We start from the raw sequence: 20,157 nt of genomic DNA on the forward strand, positions 1-20,157 counted from the left end.
TCTTATGATAAGTTATCTTACTCCCTTATATGCTTCAAATCCAGAATCCAATGAAGGGACACAGGCTCAGACAAAACTGTTTTGAGTTATTACTTTTATAGATACAGGGACTTAGACGAAGCTGGATTGCAACTATAAAAGCTATGGTTTTAAGCTAATACCTTTAAGTTGTTGGTTTTCACATTGTATGTGTTTTGGTTTTTTTAAGGTATTGTTGTTGATTTTGTACCCTCAAAAATGCCAGTAAAACAGGTTTTAGATTTCTAAGGCTTCTGTATGTAATTACACTTAATGCTGACAAAGATGACTTCTGATGACAAGGGCAAATTCAACTGAATTCTGCCTTAAGGATGCAAAGACATGTATATGACATTGGAAGGAAAGGTGGACTAATGTTAATTATTATACACCAAGCTGCTGTGACAGGAGTGTTTTTGACCAGCTTTGGCTGTTGTACCAGTTGGGGTTCTTCCTGAAAAAGGCAAATCTGGTCACAGTCATAAACACATTAGTTGCATCCAGGCTGGATAATTGCAACACACTCTATATGGGGCTCCCTTGAAAACTGTATGGAAATTGCAGCTGGAAAATGCTGCTGCTGTGCTGTCAAGAGTTTGCTATGTGGAGCAATCTGCATTTTGTTCTATCTGCACTGGCTCCCAATTTGTTTCTAGGCCCAATTCAAGGTGCTGATTGTAAGTTCTAAAGCCACCAACAGTATGCATACAAGCAGGGCCATTCCGTAAGGGGAATGGTGCCCAGAGCAAATATAAGCATGTGTGGGAGCAAATATAAGACCTATGCCCCTCATGTTAAGGGGCAAAGTCATTCCATCTCTTTTGCTGTGCCCTTTCATCAGGCTCTAAAAGCCCAGTGTGTGGTCAGTTCACTAGGTGGAAAGTTTGCAAGAAAGCAAGCCTTCCATCTAGTCAACTTGCTGCAAGCCAAGCTGAGAGAGTGTGAGGACAGATGCTGGCTGAGCCAGGCTCTCCTCTCTCAGCCCACACATGCCTGTGTCCCTGCCATCTTGTAGTTGGGCCAGCCCCACCTTCCTCTCCTGTTGCATGCTGGTCTTTTGTCCCAGGTGCTCAGTGCTGTCTTAACCTTCTAGGCAGGCTGCACTGAGACATTAAAGGGCTCCCTCACCAGCCACTGCTGCTCTTCACTTTAACACCCTATTGCTGCCTGCCTAGAATGTAAGGCAGAGCTGCATGGCAGGGAAGGGATGGGGAATCAGCCACCTTGGGGGAGGGACCAGACACAGGGCTCCACACTGCGTGGGGCTCAGTGCAGCCGCCCTGATTTGCCCCACTAAATAATGGCCCTGCATACAAGATACTTGACAGACTACTTTATTTGGGTCTGCTCATCCACTGAGGTCATCCTGGAAGGCTCTTCTCCATGTCCCATCATCATCAAGAGTTAGTTTGATAGGAACCTGGGATAAAGTCCTCAGTGGCTCACCTAGGATGTGGAACTTCTTCCCCAGGAGCTCCCCTTGGTTTCCTCTAACCCTTTCCACATAAACTGTGAAGAGCACCCTTTTGGGATGAATCTCTCAGTTGGTTGACTGCTCCTGGTAGGACACTTAATGTTGATTTGATTTGGTAACAGTTTTGTTTTTTTTATTATTGACTTTACTCTCTTTGCTATTCTTCAAAGTTTTTGTTAGTTTTATTTTGGTAGTTTTAATGTAAATATATTTATTTTATTTTTATTGCATTGTATTGATGTTAACTGTCTTGAAAGCCTTGTTGCTAGAAAGGCAGTATAAAAATGTTAAGATAACTTTTAAAAACCCCAATATATTAAGACAATCATTTACACAAGCTCTCAGTGCTGATCTTTGGGATTATACAAGTTTATCTGTAAACTGACAATTTAACTCAGAGCACAGTCTAGTTTCTAAAAGAGAATATAGATCACTTCATGGTGGCACGTAAATGTGTGTCATAACTGAAGCATTGTAATCTCCAGTAGATCAACAGTTATGGAATTCCATACATTCTGAACTAGGGCTTATTGCATCATAACACATATCTTAAATTGTAGATATTGATAATTGTTCCAAGTTATATGTTAAACAGTACTTCTGTTGTCTCATAGGAATGTAAAACAAACTCATGCATCTCAGTCACTTAGGAACTGATTTCTGCCATACAGTAAATAAGTTTTTAGTGTACTAACTGCTGGCACAATGCAACACAGTGACATTATGTATGAGGCCAGTGGAGCAAGTCATTTCAGAATGTGATTTCGGCACTGCATGGGGGATACTTCCATTACGCCGGGAATAGGCATCATAAACAGATGTTTTCTCCGTACCAATGGGTAAATGGAGATGTCATTGGCTGCTGTTGTGGGCGCTGCCAGGGGGGGAGGCAGTGGGAGTTACTTTAAACTCTAAATTACTAGGTGCCTATCTCTCGTCTCGCCGCACCTGAAAGCTGTTGTGAGCAGTGGTGTGACGCCTAGCACCTGCTGCGGCAGAGAATTGGCTCCGCCACTGAGCTGGCGAAAGCCATTTGTGTGGCCAGCAAATGGCCTCCACACATGTGTGGAGGCCAACTGCGTGGTGGAGCCGATCAGTGTTCCCTCTAATAGGGACTCCCAGATGTTGTTCACTACAACTCCCATAATCCCCAGTGAGAGGCCATTGCAGCTGGGGATGCTGGGAGTTGTACTGAACAACATTTGGGAATCCATGTTAGAAGGAACACTGGAGCCAATCCTCCACGGGTGCTGGCAAGTAACGGGTGCTGGCCAGTGCAGCTCTGCTCACAACAGCTTTCAGGTGTGGTGGGAGGAGAAGTAGGCACCTCGTAACTTAGAGTTAAAGATACTTCCCACTGCCTGCCCCTGGCAGCGCTTGCACCAGCTGCTGCTGGGGCAAGTTCAAGAGTGTAACATCTTAAAAACAACCTTGTCCCATGAGGTCTTCTGTGTCACAGTGCACATACCTGCCTAATATGCTGTAATAAGTAGTTGCAATGCTATTAGAATCAGTATCCAGCATATTAGGATGGATATGCCTCATTTGCCTCACACAAGATGCCATGTTGATTACAAATGGATGTCAGTCTTTCATAACATGTAATTTGCATGGAGGCTGGAGTGGTTTGAATCTGAGTGTCAGCCACTCTGCTTTCTAGGCTATTTCCTGATTTTCCTTTCAATTAAGAATCTTTTCTACATATTGATAAGGCAATAAAATGGTATCATTCTGAAGGTTTGGTCTCTATTTCAACAAAAGGAGCTATGCTGAAGGCTACAGTAAGAACAGAAACCAAATATTTAGAATAGAAAGAAACATAAGACAAGACCTTTGGAATGATCTGTTTGTTAAAAATAGACAAAACCAAATATTTAGTATGATTTTAGTCCAGGATGAGTGAAAAAAAGGATAATTGGCACTATCATGGTCTGAAAAACAATCTAGCAATTAGATCAATAATAAGATAACCAATTGGCTTCATGATAGTGCAGACTTGTTTGTGGACTGCAGCCTTAGTCCCAAAAGAGTTTCATTTGGCAGAAGGCTGAGCACAAGGAGTGGTGTGTGTGGGTGTGTGTATACATATATATGTACGGAAGTCAGCACTAAAAGGCAGGGGCATGGGATAATGCTAGGGAAAAGCTTAAAGAAATGAGTCCACATATTTTAGAGATAAAGGCCTTCCCCAGGGCCAACTCTCCATAATTTTTCACAGAGGTGTGTGACTCCCACTCATTTTGGAAAGACTATGGTCTAAATCACATAAGAATTAAAATAGTCACTTTTTAATTACTGAGGAAACTTTAATTAGTAAAATTTCAAAAAGATACACCCTTTCATAATAAACTTGACTGCAAAATAGTTATGAAAGCTTAGCAATACAAATTATATATTTTTATTTTATAAATCTTGGGAGTGTGTGTTGTTTTTCAGAGCATTTCAGCAGCAATTTCCATGGATGAAAAGAAATGTAAGGGTAGTTTGGTCAGGTAAGAGGTTTAACAACTATTATGGTCTGACAGCATAATATGTGCAGTCCTTTGTCAGTATTTCTGAAAGATATTTAGAGCAGAGGTTCCATACAGAAAAGAACATGGATTTTTGTAAAATGGACATATAATGTTGTTGAAATTCTAAAAAGCTAGACTATTTTGTTCAATGGTGCCTGTTTGTTCTTTTTACAAAAGGTTTATGGAAATGCAGCGCTCAATATTATATTCTCTCTCCCAATTTTGCCCTTGAGTCATAGTCTAGTGGGTGCTTTTGCTAGCATTCAAATATTGATCTACAAAACTAGACAGGATAATATTATACAAGCTTAGTAAATAGAATTCACTAATACTGATTATGCATTGACATACTTTGCACAGCAGAATCATGTAGTTTTAGAGTTGCAAGAGACCTTGGAGGTCTTCTGATCCAATATCCTGCTCACTGTAAAAGTCTCCTAGAGCAGGTAAACTTCCTTTTATTAGAAATTATGGGGAGAAAAAACATTGACCTCAGATGGGGGACGAAAGAAAAGTGATTTGGAAGTTAAGTAAGGCTACAACATTAAATGGATCTCCAAGATTAAAGCCAGTAAGACCATCTGCATTAACCAATTTCCATCAGGAACTCAGTCAAGGTCCTTTTTTTGGTGCAATTATTCTACTTATACTCTCAGATCCTGCAAAGCCGCACAGTATAGTGGGACAGCAGAGACATTTGGAGAACGATATCACTATAACCACTTGCTAGATTTGTTCCAAATTCCTGGGGGAGGCATAAAGGCAGTGCACATCTCGTACGTGTTAGACATAGCCAAATGAAAGCTATAGTTAAAAAAAGGAAATGACTGCACCCGTTCCCGTCACAGGAGGGGGATCCAAGAAGATGCCTTCTATTGATGTGCCAGTCAAGAGGAATGGAGAGTAACCTTTTTAGTACTGTAAAAAGTGGATAGCAGACATCTGCCTATAGGGTCAAATGAAAATGGTATGTGCTACCTCATTGTCCGGGCTATTATGATTCTGTTAAAAGGCAGACTGTGCTTAAACAATCCTATTGGGTATGAGATGAGGGAGGGAACAGCAGAGATTATCACCATAAAATATCCTTGGGGCCTTCTGAACCCAATGCTTAAAGGACAACTAGAACAAAATGTTGTTGGCCCTAGGTAATGATGGAAGGGGTCTGCCACTCTGCCTGGCAAATAGAGTAGAACTAGACAGCCCAGACCCACTTATCACAGATAAGACACTAGAGTAGCTGCTATGGCACAAGTAGTACTGTGATGACTATTTTAGAAAATTGGCATTCATGAATCCTGGTCTCTGTGCATTAGACCAAACTGCTTTCATTTCTTCATCCTAAGTGTCCAATAGAATCCCCAAGCAACAGGAACCTATTTAATGTAATGCCATGCAACAATGGGTCAGATAAATCTATCAGATTTCTAGGAAAAATACTTTATAACAGACTTTATTTTTTATCAGTCATGGAGGTAAGCAAAATATGTATCTTACAAACCTCATATAATGTGATCACACCATATGTTTGTACTGGCTCCCTCCACTGAAGGTAAATCTTCTCTTCAAAAGTACTTCCCTGGATAGATTCAAGTGGTACGGCACTTGGAACTAAAAGAGGAAGAACAGATGCTTAGGAACATTTATTGCAAATTAGGAAAGCAGCATTTATATTCCTTAGCTACGATGAATGGAAATCACATCCTAAATCCTTGTTGAGATCCAATGAGGTATATTTAGGCCACAGCAAACTGCAAAACTGTTTTCTTTTGATCATGATCTTTCATTATTTTATATAATTCTGCAGCAACGTTTTCATAGATTATATATGAGGATGTATTCTCCACTCACAAAAACTAAAATTCTGTACTCAGCAAAGCTAAATTCAGTGATCTGTATAATAAATTCATATTAAGAAAATTTGTATAAATTAACATAGCAGTTCTGCTTCTACAAGTAGTGCACGCACGGGCACACAAACGTGTAAATAGAGGGCAGGGGAGAAAGCTTCTTTTCCTAAAGGCTAGAGAAGAACACTATTTCACATGATCAGCAATAAATAATCATCGTAATCATGGTCATCAAGGGCAAAAGATTGTAATATCGATCAACTGGAATGGGGAAGAAGACGGACCACACAAAGCAAGTACTGGAAGAAAAGTACACAGTTGCAGAAGTAAGGGGGCATAGAGGGTATATCCTTGGGGGAGCCAACTCTTCTGTACTTTATTACCTATGCAGGTAACTACTCTTCTACAGGTTTCCCTATGGCTGTCCACACTTTTTTCTCCTCATGTAAAAATTTGTACTGCATATACAAGTTGAAAAAAAGCAATATTGAAAAAATATTATTTTTTCGTAGATTGGATGGCAAAACATGCCCCCCAAATCTGCAGGGCACATGTATGTCATCTGAACCTCCAGCGGCATCACACATAGGAATCAGTGAAGAAGACGTTATATATCAGTGTTTGTGCTCTCAACCATACTTCAGCTTTTGAGACACATCTGTGTATTATGTTATTTACATGGGGTCAGAAACTTCTAAAAGTGTTCCATAAGAGGGTTTGGGAAGTTCTTTCCAAGAGGGTTTCCAACAGGGTTTGGAAACGTGGGAGTTGTTTTTTGGGTAAGAAGTAGGGATGTGCACGGAACCGCGGTTTGGCACTGAGGGGGAGTCTTTCTTTAAGGGTAAAGGGGTGTACTTACCCCTCCTACTGCTTTCCCCCCTCCAGCGCTCCGTTTTTCAACAAGGTTTTGGGGGTGGCAGGGTTCCTCCCTGCTGCCCCTGCCCTGTCGTTAGCAGAAAATGTTGGAAGTAGCCACCACGCAGTAGCTGCCGCATGCGCGCCCGCCGTGCACATCGCACGTTGCGTGTGCACGTTGCATGTGTGATGTGCACATGCAACGTGTGCGGCAGACGCGCGGCAGGGCACATGCACAGTGGCTACTTCCGCCATTTCCTGCTAACGACGGGGGCAGGGGTGGCAGGGAGGAACGCTGCTGCGCCCCAACTTTGTTGAAAAATGGAGCACCGGAGGGGGAAAAGCAGCAGAAGGGGTAAGTACAACCCCCCCCCCCCGGCGCCGAACCACCGGACTGGGCCACATCTGAACCGGTTCGGAGGCCTCTAAAATGGCTTCCAGACCTGTTTGGGCACATCCCTAGTAAGAAGAGGGGAAAACATCTAAACTGGAAAAGAACAATGTATTTTTCCCTCTCAACAGAACTCCTGTCATATGTAATGTACAAGTAGATTTGTATACTGCTGCATTATGTAGTATTAAGAACTCAAATATTCAAAGTAATTTAGAGATGTTCTGTTTGTCAGAAGTTTATCAACACAACTACAGCAAGTTTTGAGATTCATACTTTATAGATCTTAGGAGGTGTTTAAGCATAGATGATAAAAGATCCTCAAATGACTTTTGCCCACTGAGTTGTGCAGATGACGTAATTCCAGATATGGGCAGCTCCTATATAGTTGCTAAACACATTGTAAGAACAACTTACACTGGTGGAACTCTTTAGACATTCTGGAAGCAACTGTGAGAGAAACTGCATCCATGCTGGTAAGTGAACATCAAAATAGAGTCTAAATGAATAGTTCCTGTCATATTTAAAAATATGCCCCTTTATTTGTTTTAGTGTCTGAGGTTTTCAGTCTTCTCTTGCTATTTGCAGCTTAGAAGAGAGTCAAAAAGACCAATAATGTACTTTTTATTTGAAACAATTTCCATAATATGTAAATTGTTCATCATATTGACTGCATGCGAAAAATGTTATTTGTCTTTGAGAAGATACTATAATGCTTTCCTGAAATGCCAGGTCCTCTGGAGAAATGACAGGGCCTTTTCATTCCACACTGAACATTTGACTGGTGATGAAAAATCTTTTAGATGCTCCCATGCTAAAAGGCAAATATTCATCTCAATGGAAATATGGATATTGCTGTTAAAGATGCAACTGTTTTGCGCATTGATGATTTCAACTCGCAATATTCCTGGCTGCATTACATTTTTTATATAATGCATAAAGATATCTTAAGACTGAGCTGAAATAGGAGAGTAATGCCATTTGTAAAAAGCACAGCTTCCTTCAACAGTTTTTGAGAGCTACTTTGAAAGGGGAAGAAAGTGTTTGCTCATTGAGTGTGAGGCCAGTGCCAATATATGAACCACCGCCCTCCTTGTCAATAAGCGTTGAGATGGTGTCACATACAGATATATCTGATTGGCTACATAATATTGTGATGTTGTTATGTTCATTATGCCTGAGATGGCTATTTCTAGGTAGAAGTCAACAAGAAAATAAATCAGGGCAGAAGCAGCAGACTGGAAAATAAAACAGGCAGCAAAAGTGGGGTGGGGTGGGAAATATTCTCCAAGCATACGTTTTGCCCCGAAAAATGAAAAGGCAAACATATTGTGTAGCCCTAATGATACACATGTGTATATGTGTGTTACGTACTATTACAGACAACTCTGTGCTTATTCTCAGTTCTCAGCATTTTTCAGCTTTAGATCTGTCACCCTCTCACATAGACCAAATCTAAAAAGAAAACATTATATGGAGCTATGCATACATGTAGTACACTTTTATTAATTTCAGTAGCACTATGTAAGCATAAGTAGCACTAAAACCTGTCTAGTAAAATTAAATGTTTTTAGTAGAAATTTTTTGAACTCACCATCTTCATCTGTTTGTTCAACAATTTCCTGACTTTCTTTCCGTCCTTCAGGGTTCATAAGAATAAGTTTGACACTGACATTAGTGTATGGGGATAGATTAGTAATGGTGTGCTGAGGGTGCGAATTGTCGGCATCCCAGCTCACTTCTTCTCGGACTTGTTCCTGTCCACCAGATTGGTAGCGATAATGGACTGTAAGGTTGTATCTATGGCAACGAGTTACATTGTAGCCAAATGGCTCCCAGGTGATAGTGATTTGTCGGGACTTGATATCTACAACTTCTAGTTTTCTTGGACCACGCACAGGATCTGTAAAAATAAAGGCAGGCATTTTAACAGAAGTACTCCTAGATGCTGCACTCTGAATGAAGCACAGGATGTATTAATGTGAAGGAGCATACTTTTAATACATTCTATGAAGATATAGCTGAGCAAACAAAAGCGGGGAAATAGTATGACAATTGAAACACTCAATGTGTAGAGTAAAGCCGAAGGAAAAAGGCAACAGAGACTCTGATCAATAGATCCTGTACATGAAGACCTGAGCAAAAGATTATTGGCTCTGTCAGATTTAGCAGCACTGATAACTTGCTGGAAGAAGAAGATAGTTAGCCCTTTCCTCAGCAGTTACTAATACTTCTTAAAATGGCTTCCTGAGAGGTTAGTGTCTCCTTTTCATTGCAATGGATTTCCCCCCGCAATTGTTTCAGGGGCAAAGCTGAGGTTATGAGGTTGCAGAGGACCTGTGGGGGTATCCTCTTTCCTGCATCCTTGAATTGTGTCTTCACAGATACTGAAAATGGCACCAATTTAATGCAATGAAATCCCGTCTCCATCACAGTGAAGTGGGCCTTTTCCAGTTAAAACTACTATACTAATACTGTTAGAGTCCTCTTTCCCTATACACTGGATCTGTGTTGTTTTTAATTTACTACAAGCACCCATTTGCAAAATTATAACAAGAGTACATAGCATTACTGTAACATTCTTCCATTGTATGAATCCATAATCTGGTAATGTCTCTGAACATGGACAGAGATATACTGTCTCTGAACATAAATTTAGCTATCTTGGCTAATTGCTGTAGGTGTCCATAATCTCTCTAAAGGATTAATTCAATTTCTAGGGGATTAGTAGAATTGCCCTACTTTTGTCAGTTACTGCCTTTAAGATTCACAAAGAACCTCTTCATAAGCCTGTGTAAAGTTGAAGAACACAATCTTGTGCACTTTAAACAAGATAATGCCACTGTAAAATTAGAGAGGTAAAATTTTCACATACACACACAGTGCTGACATAATTTAGTGATGTTCCTTTATACTTACACATGCACTCTCTCTCTCACTCTCTCACACACACACACACACATACACACACTCCACATAAATCACTTGAGGAGGAGAGATGGTCTTGTGGTAGCAAGCACGACTTGTCCCCTTAACTAAGCAGGGTCTGCCCTGGTTGCATATGAAAGGAAGTCTAGAAGTGTGAGCATAGGAACATAGGAAGCTGCCATATACTGAGTAAGACCATTGGTCTATCTGTTGTCTAGACAGACTGGCAGAAGCTTCTCCACGGTTGCAGGCAGGAATCTCTCTCAGCCCTATCTTGAAGAAGCCAGGGAGGGAACTTGAAACCTTCTGCTCTTCCCAGAGCAGCTTCATCCCCTGAGGGCAATATCTTGCAGTGCTCACACATCAAGTCTCCCATTCAGTTGCAACCAGGGCAGACCCTGCTTAGCTATGGGGACAAGTCATGCTTGCTACCACAAGACCAGCTCTCCTCTCCCTATAAGTAAGATATTCCCCTTAGGGGATGATGGAGCCACTCTGGGAAGAGCAGAAGGTTCCAAGTTCCCTCCCTGGCATCTCCAAGATAAGGCTGAGAGAGATTCCAGCGTGCAGCCTTGGAGAAGCTTCTGCCAGTCTGTCTAAACAACAGATAGACCAATGGTCTTACTCAGTATATGGCAGCTTCCTATGTTCCGATGTACTTGTGCACCTGTTGGATTTCTGCTGGGATGCATCCCTCCACTGCCTCACGTTGAGCTGAAAGACCCAAGCAAGGTGCATGAACCTTAATTTGTAAGTCAGTGTAATATTTGAGACTGTACAGAATCATAGGAGCATAGGAAGCTGCCTGAGTCCAGGGATGTAGTGGGGGAGGGGGTGCAGGGATGGAGTGCCAGGACTTCTTGGCTTCTCTGACTGTTGGACTGGGCATGGCCATGCGGGCTGTAATGGAGAGAGCCTGCACTTCTGAATTGGCAACTACATCACTGACTGAGTCAGGCCATTGGACAATCTAGCTGAGATTTGACTGCTTACATGGAACAGAATTTAAGATGACCATCCACCAGCAATTTCCACACTTTTTGGAGCATGAGTGAAAATTTCAAGCACCTTAACTTTCATCTGAAACTGAAGAGTGTGTGTGTGTGTGTGTGTGTGTGTGTGTGTATGTGTGTGTGTGTGTGTATATATATATATATATATATATATATATATATATATATATATATATATATATGCTGCAACTTGCCTTACATGTCTAATAAAATACTCAGAAGACTGTCAACAGTGTAGCTATTATACAAATTTAGCAGTAATCTGATTTTTATTTCATATGAGAGCCCTCAACAAGATAAAAGACAATGACTAGCTTTATCTACTGCTTTGCTAGTTGAAATGCCAAGAAGAGTTTTAATGAGCAAGAAAGCTCTTATACATAAACAGATTAATATGCATCTTCTGGCTCATGTTTATTAATCAACACGTCTTCACCAAGAGCCTTCTAAAACACTTGCCACAAGATTCCATCACTTCTGGCTCCTAATAATTCCCTGCAAGCTTGCAATTTTGTTCAAAGACACTGTTCATTCTACCTTCAGTTTGCAAGTAAAAGCTATAAAATCACAACTCACATAGCCTTCAAAATCCATTGCTAATGTTTTCATAAAGATTTATACTGTTCCATATTCATTGGTGTTGCTCAAACATTTTGAATCCAGATCATTCTGGAAAGTGGAGGACATTTCATTCTGCCCACCTACTAAACAATGCCAACCATCTATTTGGCAGATGTTTGTGGAAATCCTTGCACACAGCAGTTTTGCCAGGAAAAGCCATAAATAAGCGGATATGCAGTTGACAGTGTTGCCTCCTTCCTCTCATCCCTGTTACTTTGGCTCTGATCCCACTCAGCCACTGAATCCAGCAATCGGATGGCATACAAATGTTTGTTATCACGCCAGCTCTATTCTGTTTTAAGTGGGGAAGTAGTTCAAGAGGAGTGTATTCTTGTGGCTTTTGGTGAGAGACTAATGATGTTGTTCACACTGTCGCTAGACCACGGGCAAGGAAACTGGCAGGGGCTTAGGGCATGGCTGCAGTGAGTAGGTGGAAGAGGGGATACCCCCTGAGCATCCTCTGTGCATGGCTAGAGAGACAAGGAGACTGGCTGGGTGTGTGACGCTGAATGTTACAGAAGAGGGGCCAGCACTGCTTGCTGTCGGGGCTGATGGATGGGAAACTAAAACAGTCTTCCAAAACAACAACAAAACACATGCACCCCAATCTGCTTCTTGCACTGAAATGTATAGAACACCTGTAGGTAAGGATTTTCAGTGCATATCAGAACTCTCATTTGTGCTGTGCTCATATGAGCTTGCAGTAGCAGACTGAAGGCCTCTTATATTCATGCATTTTTATTTATGGTGCAGAACTACCCCATAGCTTTATTCAGCTAACAAAACATGTTTTATTTGTTAACCAATAATCTCTAGTACACTGTTTCTCAATGTTTTTGGAGACATGGACCAGTACATTTTTCATGCGCAGTTTCCTGGACCAGAAGTTAGTAAGGGGGTCAACCCCTTGCCCCCACCACCCCCAGGCACCCCCCCAAAAACAATTTAAGGCAGCTCTCTGGAGCTCATTTCCAGGCAGCCCTCACTGCTAGATAATGTTCATTTTGAGGAAGTGAAATGAACATTATCCAGCAGTGAGGGCTGCCCAGAAATGAGCTCCGGAGAGCTCCCGGTGGCCCCCGCCAGCCCCATTTTTTTTTGGGGGGGTGATATTTATTAATGATGCCTCACGGACCAGTACCCAATGCCTCACGGACCGGCACCGGTCCACGGAACGGTGGTTGAGAAACACTGCTCTAGTGTATCCTTGGCCCACAGGAGGACATGTTTTTGTTTGTTTAATGAAGCTTATTGAAAGTACAGTCTTCCATTTTGTACTGTAACTGAAATATATGGGCCAAATCTTTACTTTGCAACTGATTTAAATGACCTGCAGTATTAATACTATTGATACTATTATTTCTTTTGAAATAAAATATTTTAAAAATATGTATCCTGTATTTCTGTTTCAGTTATAAGATGCCCAGAGTGGTTTTTAGTTTTTTAGTTTTTCCATTTTATATCCCACTCTTCCTCCAAGGAGCAAAATCCAACAAAATAACATACTACAACAACAAATAAAATACAGTAATAAAAACAGATTAACAGTCTAGAAAAGAGAAAGCAGCTTAGCTTCAAGCCTTTGCTAAAAGTCTGCTGAAACCTTTTCAGCAAATGAGAAAGCTAACACAGGTAGCTCATCTGATCTCATGAGGCAAGTCATAGACTGGTGTGGTGAAGGCCCTGCTAATTATGTCCTCTGAAAACAGGTTAAGCCTCAGATATCTTTAGGGAGCGCATTCCACAGCCCAGGAGAAGGTGGCACTTTCCCAGGTAGCCCTTGTAGAGGAAGAATATGAATGGCAGATCAGTCCCCAAATAGCAGAGCAAAACCAGTTGGGGGAGAATTCAGCCAAGCAAGAGGTCTGGAGACAGTTCTTTAAGATTGAAGAACTTCAAGGATTTATTTATTATTCATAGAAAAGCTTAAAAACAAATGTGAAAAAGCCTGCAGCTCAACTTGACAAAATGCAGAAGAGAGGGGAAGAGTCAAGCACTTTTATCCATGACTCTAACCATCCCACCCCACTGTGGTACTATGAAACATTGCAGCTGAAAGCTGATGCTGCCAGGGTCATACCTCCAACAGCCCTTTCCTAAACAATTCAGGGTTTTAAAGGTAATTACTAGCATTTCTATTTTGCCTGGAAACTTATTGGCATCCAGTGCAATTCTTTTAAAACAGGTATAATATGGTCTCTCCGAGAAATCCCAAAGCCCAATCTGGCTGCCTCATTTTGAACTAACTGAAGTTTCCAAACCTACATACAGTCTTACGTAGAGTGCACTGCAGTAATCAAGCTTAGAGGTTGCCAGAGAGTGCACCACAGTTCTGAGATCATTAACTTTAAGGAACGGATGCAGCTGTCATATCAACCAAAGTTGATAGTAAGCGCTCCTGACCATAGCAATAACCTGAAAAATCAGGGTGAGGCCTGGGTCAAGAAGCACTCATAAGAACAGGACTGCTGGGTCAGGTCCAAGGCCTATCTAGTTCAGTACCCTGTTTCACACACTGACCCACCAGATGCCTCCGGGAAGCCCACAGGAAGGGGGTGAGGGCTGCTTCCTCTCCTGCCATTACTCCCCTGCAACTGGCATTTAGCGGCACATTGCCTCTGAGGCTAGAGGTGGCCTATAGCCACCAGACTAGTAGCCATTGATAGACCTGTCCTCCATGAATTTGTCTAAGCCCCCATTAAAGCCATCCAAACTAATGGCCATCACCAAATCCCATGGCAAAGAATTCCATAGGTTAATTATGCGTTGTGTGAAAGTACTTCCTCTTGTTGGTCCTAAATTTTCCGACCTTTAGTTTCATGAGATGACCACTGGTTGTGAAAGAGGTCCACTCTCTCTACTCCATGCATAATTTTATAGACCTCTAGCATGTCTTCCCTTAGTTGCCTCTTTTCCAAATAAAAGAGCCTCAGATGATTTAGCCTTGCCTCATAAAGGTGGTGCTCCAGGCCCCTGATCATCTTGGCTGCCCTCTTCTGTACCTTTTCCAGTTCTACAATGTCTTTCTTAAGATAGGGTGATCAGAACTGTATGCAGTACACCAAATGTGGCTGCACCATAGATTTGTATAAGGACATTATAATATTAGCATTTTTATTTTTGACCCCCTTCCTAATGATCCCTAGCATGGAATTTGCCTTTTAAGCCTACTTTCCAGTAGGCTTATGGGATCACCCGGCATTCTGTTTGTGTGTCCATGTGTCCCTCCCCCTACATCAATTTCGCGATGACTGGATCAATATGAACCAAATCAGGTACAGTTGTAGGGACACATGAAGACACCTCAATGGCATAGTTTGTGACAATGTCATCTACCCCAAACCCAAGATGGCAGACACATGAATGTTTGAGCCGCAAGTGGGCTAACATGTGGACTGCTAACCAATTTGAACCAAATTAGGTACAGTTATAGTAAGTGGCACGCAGGGACACCTCAATTGCATAGTTTGTGATGATGTCACTGACCCTGATTCAAGATGGTGGACATGTGAATATTTGAGGTGCAAATGCACTAACCTGAGGACTGTATAACCAATTTGGACCAAATTTGGTACAGTTGTAGTGAGTAACACAAAGGGACAACTCAATGGTGTAGTCTGTAATGATGTCATCCACCCCTATTCAAGATGGTGGATGCGTGAACATTTGAGGTGCAGGAGATCTAGCTTGTGAACCTCAATTTGAACCAAATTTAGTCCAGTTGTAAAGACAGAGAAAGGAAAGTAGGCTGATCAGTTCTTACTAGAACAACTTGTTTATTTACTGCTGCCACACACTGAGTCAACACTTTCAACTAGATGTCCACCACGACCCCAAAGATCTCTCTCCTGGTCGGGTCACTGACAACTCAGATCCCATTAGCATATAAGTGACATTGGGGTTTTTTGCCCCAATATGCATCACTTTACTCTCAGTTACAGTGAACTGCATTTGCCAGTTTGTCACCCACTCACCCAATTTGGAGAGATCCTTTTAGAGCTCCTCAAAATCTGTTTTGGATTTCACTACCCTAAACAGTTTAGTGTTATCTGCAAATTTGGCCACTTCACTGCTTACCCCAACTTCTAGATCATTTATGAACAAGTTAAAGAGCACTGGTCCCAATAAAGATCCTTGGGGAACCCCACCTCTTACTTTCCTTCATTGTGAAAACTGTTCATTTATTCCTACTCTGTTTCCTGTTCTTCAACCAGGGACCAATCCACAATTGAAACCTGTCCTCTTATCCCATGACTGCTGGGTTTACACAAGAGCCTGTGGTGGGGAACTTTGTCAAGAGCTTTTTGGAAGTCCAAGTATACTATGTCAACCAGATCACCTTGATCTACATGCCTGTTGACACTCTTAAAGAACTCCAAAATAGGGTTGAGCGTTTTGTATTTTTTCTGTTTCGATTTGTACCAAATCCAAATCAACCCCATTTTGTATTTTGTCTGAAATTAAGCCTTCCGAATCACCCCAGTTTTGTTTTGTATCCGAATTAATCCGAATCCAAATTAATTCAGATTAAAAAATGGGTCACGTGGTCAAAAGAGTGGGTGGGGGTTATAGTGCCCAATGAGTGGAAGTCCCAAAACTCCACTTGAGGGGCACTGGGGTGTCCCAGAACAAGTGGCAGTATAGTGCACATAGGGTGCCAACCACCCACATAAGTTACCAACCCATGAAGTACAGGGTTTTGTTGTTCTAGAGGTGTTCTGAGAGTAGATTCTCTAGTAGCATATGAGAGTGGATTCATGGTTTTTCATTAAAAATCTCATTTGCTACCAGAGTATCTAAACTCAACACTTCAGAAACAAGAAAGCCCAGTACCCCAATGGATTAGCAATCCAGGGGGGTGGTTGGCACCCTCTGTGCACTACACCACCACTCGCTTCAGGCCACCCCAGTGCCCCCCCCCAGGTGGAGTTATGGGGCTGCTGAAACCTCCATTGTTCCCTATGGAGAAAAATCTTAGAGACGTGTAAACCTCAAAAATTCCTAAGAAATCAGCCCTTTGCCCTATTTGGAATCTGGGTGCACCACCCTTGGGGCACTGCCACCCAACCCACTCTTTTGCCCATGAAGCCCCACATAAACAAGTTGAAAGAGTGAAGAGAATGATGAACAACACCACTACTTAATTTTTGGGCACAGTTATTTGAGAATTTTGCAGCAGGTGTGAGCCTGTCCCTATGGCACTAGCACAGCAGCACAACCCATTTGTGGATTCAAGCAATCTTTCAATAAAAACACTCCCTCCCCATGGAACAGTGACCACAGGTCATTTGAGATAGCAAGATAGACCAATGAGCCAGAGTGGTATAGTGGTTAGAGTGCTGGACTAGGACCGGGGAGACCCGAGTTCAAATCCCCATTCAGCCATGATACTAGCTGGGTGACTCTGGGCCATTCACTTCTCTCAGCCTAACCTACTTCACAGGGTTGTTGTGAGGAGAAATCTAAGTATGTAGTACACCGCTCCGGGCTCCTTGGAGGAAGAGTGGGATATAAAATGTTTAAAAGAAAACAAACTGCTTTGGTACTATGGAACAGCTTCAAATGTTCATTTAACTGAAGTGGAGTGAGCCGTAGCCCAAACAAATCAGCCTATTGTTCAGAATTTTTGAGATTTATCATCACTGCATTTAAGAAAGTGCAAAGCCATGGATCATGGTTACAAGAAAGAGAGAAGCAACTAAGATTCCTGGGGATGTCAACAGATTGACAGAGGTATTCCCCACCCACCCTCTCCTTTTGTCTCCTGTAGTTCCATGTGGATGACCTGTCCCTGCAATGGCAAAAGTTGTGAACCACTGGCTTAGACATCATGTCCCACCAAAGTACATTGTGGCCTAAATTACATTAGACTGCTCAACTTGGGCAACAAAACCCAGACACCATTATAACTCATAAAAATCAGAAGAAAAACAAAACAGCTCTTCAAAAGACCCCTGAACAAGTCAAGAGATTCTTTCTAAACCTTTGGAAAGAAAAACCTGTGTAATTTCAGAACTTTCCTAACCAGCTTCTCGAAAAGCTTCTCCACACAATTTATACCATGGCTTTTAGCAAGAGCTTTGGAATTGCACTGAGCTCCCAAAGATATTTGGGTATTTCTGTCTCAAAATGCCATCTTCCAAATCCCTTTGCATGGTCAGTTTGCATTTCAATCACACTGAATACAACACTTAACTAAACTATTCATGCTCAACAGCTTTTTGCATATCTTATCTTCTGTTAATCATGCAGTGCCTCAGCTGGAGTGGAGAAAGTCAGAGAAATCAATTTCAATTGCAATGCTTTTCCAAAGAACAAAGCATTCTGTCCGAAACACAGTCATTTCAATTTGGAAACAAAAATCTTTGTTGTTTAATTCTTGATTTTGTTTTGGTTACAAAACCTCCAAAATTGCCATTTACGGGCACAAAACATTTTGTACCCGAATCGAAATGCACAAGCCTACTCCAAAAGGTTAGTGAGGCAAGACTTGCCCTTGCAGAAGCCAAGCTGGTTCTTCTTCAGCAAGACCTGTTCTTCTATATGTTTAACAATTTTGTCTTTAAGTATGCTTTCCATCAATTTACCCAGCACCGAAGTTAAGCTAACCTGACTGTAAATTCCCAGATCCCCTCCTGGATCCCTTTTTAAAAATGGGAGTTACATTAGCTACTTTCCAGTCCTCTGGTACAGAGCCTGGTTATAGGGACAAGTTATGTACCTGATTCTTTGGGGTTGTACAACCCCATTGAGAAAAAGGGAAGTTCTATAACAGCACGCATATTATGATTACTCTTACCATGAGTAGCTCCATCTCGTTTGGATTATGCTTCAATTTATTATCCCTCATCTAGTCTATTATCACCTGCAAACAGGCATTTAGGGGGGCTATGCCATTTCTTGATGATGAAGTCATGGAGAAATAGATTTGGGTATCATCAACATATTGATCACACCCTGTTCCAAATCTCCTGATAATCTCACCCAGTGACTTCATGTAAAAGAGCATCAGAGATAGAATAGAGGCCTGAGGGACACAATACAATAGCTCTCGTATCATAGAACAACTATCTCCGAACAACACCATCTGGAATCTATCTGAGAGATAGGAACTGAACCACTACAAAGCACTACCACCTATTCCCAATTCCCCCCAAATCACGGGCGTAGCAAGGTTGGACTGGGCCCAGAGACAAGATTTTAAAATGCCCCCCCCCCCCTCACTGAAGCTCAGCTCAAATTAGGCTGCTTTGTAAATTGTGGATGATGCAAATCATTTAATGGTACTAGAGAAAGACATGCTGTTCTGGTAGCTCCAGATCTTAACACTCACATCAATTTTGGAGGATGACTACAACTGAAGGAAGCCCGGGCGGGTGTGTAGCTGGGGGAGTCAGTCATGTGATTTGCCTCTGGGGGTCCCTCAAGGCAGTGGGCCCCCAGACAACTGTCTCCCCTTGCCCTATTATAGGTACACCCCTACCCCAAATGATCTTGAAGGTTACCATGGTCAATGGTATTGAAATCTGCAGAAATATCCAAAAGTACCAGCAAAGTCACACACCCTATGTCAATTCCTTAGTAGAGATCATCCATCAGGCTGACCAAGGCTATTTCCACCCTGTATTTTTGCTCTAAAGCCAGTTTGAAATGGGTTGAGATAATCGGTATCTTCCAAAACTACCTGGAATTTATCAGCTACCACCTCCTGATCACCTTGCCCAACCAACGAAGGTTGGAGACTCTCCTATAATTATCTATTACTGAGGGTTCTAGGACAGGCTTCTTAAGTAAAGGTCTCACAATTGCCTCCATCAAACATGGAGGTATGCCCTCTCTCAATGAGTCATTTATTATGTTGAATAGGCCATCTCGAATAGCCTCACTGCTAGATGGCTGAACACCTCCAAGGAGCTTGTCCACATCCTCCGGAATCATAAATTAAAACTGATCCATTCTAATCGAACCAGAAAAGTTACTGGATGACCCTGCAATTGACTCTGCCATAATGTAGAGTCCAAGTCAGCTAGAATGAGAGAGATAACGGGATAATGAAGACTCTAAATTCAAGTTCAGAGAGGAGGGAACCTGGGTCAATCCCCTCACAACACTGAACAATTCCGCTGGACACAAACTTGTGGACACAATAGGTATAGAATATATTGCTTCATTGCTGCATATATTGCCACAGTGTAAGCCTTGAGAATTATCCCTCAGAATTATCAGCTCAGTAACAAGCAAAATGGGATTTAGCAGCATTAATCACAATGCAGACCACATTTATTAGGCTCATAGAAAACACAGATGTGCCAAAACAGGTTTACATGACACAAAAACCATTTTGTATACTACACATAAATCTCGTAGGCTTTGGCAATATGGTAATTAATTATGTTTTGAGAACTGGCACATTTATTTTCTTTTTATTTGGTAAAATTCTGTTGGGGGGAGATTACAAAGCTAGACCTTTCCCATTTTACAAGTGCTTGAATAC

At 41.8% G+C, this 20,157-nt stretch overlaps 1 protein-coding gene across 13 annotated transcripts in view; it reads right to left on the reverse strand.

Moving 5' to 3' along the window:
• PTPRM (protein tyrosine phosphatase receptor type M) overlaps window positions 1-20,157 on the reverse strand; it is a 665,945-nt gene that overhangs the window by 279,672 nt on the left and 366,116 nt on the right. For all 13 annotated transcript variants that reach the window (XM_053243122.1, XM_053243114.1, XM_053243112.1 and 10 more), the window contains 2 exons: window positions 8,696-9,004; window positions 5,507-5,616 (listed from right to left, as the gene is read on the reverse strand). In XM_053243122.1, the coding sequence (XP_053099097.1) occupies window positions 5,507-5,616; window positions 8,696-9,004 (419 nt within the window). The remainder of the gene's footprint in view (window positions 1-5,506; window positions 5,617-8,695; window positions 9,005-20,157) is intronic.

This window comes from Hemicordylus capensis, chromosome 4 (genome assembly GCF_027244095.1).
Source record: "Hemicordylus capensis ecotype Gifberg chromosome 4, rHemCap1.1.pri, whole genome shotgun sequence".
Lineage (NCBI taxonomy): Eukaryota > Metazoa > Chordata > Lepidosauria > Squamata > Cordylidae > Hemicordylus > Hemicordylus capensis.